Raw genomic sequence first — 3,596 nt, 5'->3', positions numbered from 1 at the left:
TCCGATCCGATTTTTGAAGACATAGAACCGGATCCAAAACTGATCCAATTCGGTTTTTGACCGGTTGGTGACTTTTTGATCAACTCGATTTTTTTCCAATTTGGTTCGGTGTGGTTCAACTCCAATTTCCGTTTTGCCAATTTGAGCACCCACCCCTACACACACATGCCTCAAAGTTTATATGGTATATATCAAAATTTCCCTTTATTTTTAATTATTGGCAATTTGGTTATCCTGTTCAAACTTGTCACCTAATTCATGGTCATGCAATCCTTTTCTTCACGATTCAAAAGAAAAAAAAAAAAAAATTCAATTTTTTGTACTATTGAAAATGTAAAATCATTGTCTTCATGTTCAATGACTCTCGAAGCTCATTCCAAATCATTTTCATGAGGACAAATGATCAAACTGATGCAACGACATTAAAATGATCAAACTGATGCAACGACTTAAAATGATCCAACTGAAAAATAAAAGATAAATCCGCCAAAACAGAAGTTCCGAACTCTTAAATATCCGAACAAAAAACAACTACCAAGGAGTTCCACAACCCAGATTTTCATAAAATTCCCAACTTGAAGCAAACAAGTAACAAACTAAAAACTAGTCCTTTTTTTTAATGTGGCCACACCCGAAATTGGTGCCAATCATATCCGACCTAAGCCTTGGTGCCAATCATATCTGACCTACGCCACAAGGGTGCTGGCGGTGGTAGATTCACTGCAAAAAGAGATCAAATGATATAAGCAATTAGGGAACAACTATTGACACAAAATAAGATATAATTGAAATGATCAAACAGCAGAAGCAATGCTCGTAGCGCAAATTTGTATAACCAGTCATGAAAAGAAGATAACTTAACGGAGAACCGCTCCAGTCTCATTGTCACAGATGCCACCCTATAACTAGCATGTTTATGGAATTGGGGGAAAACCAAACGCTAATATTTGACATATCTCACATAGATTTCATCTCCAAGGGAAAAGCACTCTAGAAATGTATAAGTTTCTTGCGGACAGCATATAAAACTATTAGTTTGCCACATATAATGAGTTCTTCAGATTGTGAATGTTTCGCGGAAGGCAAATTAATACACAGTAAGCAGAAGAATCCTAAATTGTTTACGGAGCTATGGCAACATCTATTTTCCATATAGGATATTAACACACTCTACCTAGTGTTAGAGAAGAATTCCATTAGGTGTCTTCAAGTGAGGCTAATGAAACCCCTACGACAGTCCCATGAATAAGACAAAATGATTCCAAAACAGAAAAAAGAAGAAGAAAAGATACTTACTATTTCCACACTGGTGGAAGCTTCTTTGTCTTCTTGTAGTAACGAGCAAGGCGATGGATTCTGCTCTCAACCAGAATCAGTCTAAATTTAGAATCCTTGTCCTTCCTGTTCCTTTCCAAATGCTTCCTAATTGAGACAGCTTTCTTGATGAGGTGGTATAAATCCTCAGGTATTTCAGGAGCAAGACCTAACCCAGCAAAGAAAAAAGGAGAACGAAACCATTTACTCATTTGTGTTCAAATATAAAAACAAAACATGGAACAGAAACCAGGAGAAGACGCACCATGTGCCTTCAGTATACGTAATATCTTGCTTCCAGTAACACTCTTCACCTGAGCAATCCCATGAGAATCACGCAGAATGACACCAATTTGAGAGGGTGTTAGACCCTTCTTGGCAAATTTGCAAATGTTCTCCTCAACCTTAAACATAAAAAACAACTTGGTAAGTATAATACACAAAATGGTAATTAGTGTTTAGTTCCTTTGCATTGGGAATCAATTATCTTAGAAATATCAGTAGTTAACAGACAACCAAATATACTCTCATTCACTCAATAGAGAGGAATGGGTTTGCAGCGTTTTCCATTGACACAAAGGTACGTGGCCATTCATTTTAGATATAAAGGCATAACAATTGATTATATGAACATGGAACGCAGAAAACAAACTAAGTTTTGATTATTCTAAAACGCCAAAAACCACTCAAATAGAACCAAACAAAAGAAAAGGTCATTATGCTTTGTTTTCAATGTTAGAATTACAAAGATGCCAACTACAATCGCAACATTAACAGACTTGTAAGTACGAAAAATTCATGCTAATTAGAACATCACTACTATGTGTAGTACACTATAACCAGCCTCAAGGTTTCATTTGGTGCAAACAGCAAGGAAAGATGTACCCAAATTACATTAAAAGAATCTGCTACCTTTTTTTTTATTCTCTCACTGTTTAATCAATCCATTCAATGAAGATGAAAGACAGACAGACAGGCAGAGTTGAACTAATAAGGCTCTGTTTGGTTGCTAATTGACTAAAGAAGACCCAAAAAACGTAAAACAATCCTTTACTGTCTGAAACCAATTGGGTAATAACAGCTTCTGTTTTGTTCTTTTTCCCAAAAGTGGGGAATGACATTGAGCAAAATATTCAAAACTTACTTCAATTCACATTAACCAAACAAATCACAACAAACCAAACTAGTTGAGTTAAGGTTTCTCACATCCTGAGTTGAGATCTTTAACCAGCTCGGAGGGGTCCTCTTGTATGGAAGAGCCGAAGCCGATATACCCTTACTGCAAAAACAGCACAAAGTACAACACCAAAAAGTGGTCAAGCTCAAACATATCAACAGAAGGCGAGAAGGCTTCACGGAGCTTATTTACAGAGCTTGTTCAGCTAACAAGAAAATAACGAACCCTCTGCTGTGCATACGCCCCATGGTGCCGTTCTGGTCACTCTAGTTTTGCCGCCCTCTGTTACCTGCCGAGAAACCCTAAAATAAAGAGAGAGGTGGCTAACGAAATTCAGTAACTCAAACTGTCAAATTCTTAAGTATGAACATTACAAATCTGTAATTTTGAATCCCCACACAACAGCAACTGCAATTCTGAACTAAACCCAAAAAGAAATAAAAACCAAACAAAAAAAGCAATATTATCACCCAAAATTTATATATCTGTGGAATGCATTGGAACCCAACAAGAAGAAAATGTGGGGAAAATAGAACGTACCGAGAGTGGAGAGAGAAGAAGGGGTGATGGGTTCTGTTAGAACAAGGAAGATAATAGAAGGCGGCCAACAAGAAAAGAGGGTTGCGCGGCGGAAATATGCTGAGATATAGAGAGAAGAAAAGAGTTAGGGTTTACTAACGCGACGAGTATTATATCGCGTGTGTGCAGGTGTATGCTAATATAAAGTTCCAACCACTCAAAATTTCTCACTGCACATCATTTTATTTTACTTTTTCTTTTTTGAGTAAATAACGTGACACCATTTTGTTAGAGCATCTTCAATGGATATGTCTTATGTTGCACGGATATGAGTACGCCAATACGGTAAAATTTCAAAAACTAAGATACATACACAACATCAATAGGGGCGATTAAAATAATATATATTTAAAAAATTATATAAATAGAAAAAATTAATAGTGTATCCATCATAAGTTCAAAACATAAAACTAAACACAAAATACAAGTCTTCATAAACAAAACACAAAATAAAAGTCTTCATAAAATTGTTCAAACCATATAAAAAAAAAACACAAAAACAAATTAAAACATCGAGAAGCCACTT

At 36.0% G+C, this 3,596-nt stretch overlaps 1 protein-coding gene across 1 annotated transcript; it reads right to left on the bottom strand.

Moving 5' to 3' along the window:
* Positions 1-428: 428 nt before the first annotated feature.
* Positions 429-3,171, bottom strand: LOC117626150 (40S ribosomal protein S13). The gene is made up of 6 exons (XM_034357796.1): positions 3,032-3,171; positions 2,717-2,793; positions 2,521-2,593; positions 1,580-1,718; positions 1,297-1,483; positions 429-720 (listed from the first exon to the last, which is right to left on the bottom strand). Exons 2-6 carry the CDS (start codon positions 2,737-2,739, stop codon positions 687-689), a joined length of 456 nt encoding a protein of 151 aa, XP_034213687.1. The 5' UTR covers positions 2,740-2,793; positions 3,032-3,171; the 3' UTR covers positions 429-686.
* Between the last annotated feature and the right edge of the window lie 425 nt (positions 3,172-3,596).

The sequence above is a fragment of the Prunus dulcis genome, chromosome 4 (genome assembly GCF_902201215.1).
Source record: "Prunus dulcis chromosome 4, ALMONDv2, whole genome shotgun sequence".
Classification (NCBI taxonomy): Eukaryota; Viridiplantae; Streptophyta; class Magnoliopsida; order Rosales; family Rosaceae; genus Prunus; species Prunus dulcis.
Note: the sequence above shows the minus strand (reverse complement) of the source record. Positions and strands in the feature narration are given on the sequence as shown.

What these genes read in the sequence shown, in the direction of transcription:
- LOC117626150 (XM_034357796.1), bottom strand. Translation starts at nt 2,739, where the DNA reads ATGGGGCGTATGCACAGCAGAGG. An exon ending in TAAAGATCTCAACTCAGGAT is followed by an intron (nt 1,719 to 2,520) that starts GTGAGAAACCTT and finishes TTTATGTTTAAG; the next exon opens with GTTGAGGAGAACATTTGCAA. An exon ending in ACGTATACTGAAGGCACATG is followed by an intron (nt 1,484 to 1,579) that starts GTGCGTCTTCTC and finishes TTGCTGGGTTAG; the next exon opens with GTCTTGCTCCTGAAATACCT.